The 477-nt window shown below is 38.2% G+C and overlaps 1 protein-coding gene across 1 annotated transcript in view; it reads left to right on the forward strand.

Annotated features, from left to right (window-relative positions):
• Nucleotides 1-157, forward strand: part of LOC107675591 (uncharacterized) — a 10203-nt gene extending 10046 nt beyond the window's left edge. The window contains exon 8 of the mRNA XM_016469996.1: nucleotides 89-157. Within this exon, the coding sequence (XP_016325482.1) occupies nucleotides 89-157 (69 nt within the window). The remainder of the gene's footprint in view (nucleotides 1-88) is intronic.
• Nucleotides 158-477: the final 320 nt, after the last annotated feature.

Below are 477 nucleotides of genomic sequence, written 5' to 3' on the forward strand. Positions count from 1 at the left end.
TATATTTCATTTTTTCATATATAATAAATTTCTTGCACCTTTGAATGTACAGACCTAATGAAACACGGTCATGTTATCTTGCTTTCAGTGGCTTTCAACGTTTCAGATCCTGTGCATCAAGAACGGCCTGCTGGTTAGTCCAGTTACATGCAGTTAGTCTATTAGCGACAAGCACTAACTGGCTGTTGTCACACTTATTTCTGCTGTTAGATTAATCCATCAAGTGAAAATGTCCAAAGCTTATCATCAATAACGACATAAATTTTATCACGACTTAATATATCGTTTTATCGCTCAGACCTACACAGAACACACATCACAACATACAAACTTAAGTGCATTGGTTCCCTTTCATTGAATTGGGATATCGCTTCGATAGACCAATCTACTTCGAGTGTAAACTAAACGAGCCAATGCACATTGGCATGCAATTATTGCATCCAGCTGCCGCTGATCACAGCGTGAGTATAATAAGGC

This window comes from Sinocyclocheilus anshuiensis, unplaced genomic scaffold, assembly GCF_001515605.1.
Source record: "Sinocyclocheilus anshuiensis isolate Anshui unplaced genomic scaffold, SAMN03320099.WGS_v1.1 scaffold1804, whole genome shotgun sequence".
Lineage (NCBI taxonomy): Eukaryota > Metazoa > Chordata > Actinopteri > Cypriniformes > Cyprinidae > Sinocyclocheilus > Sinocyclocheilus anshuiensis.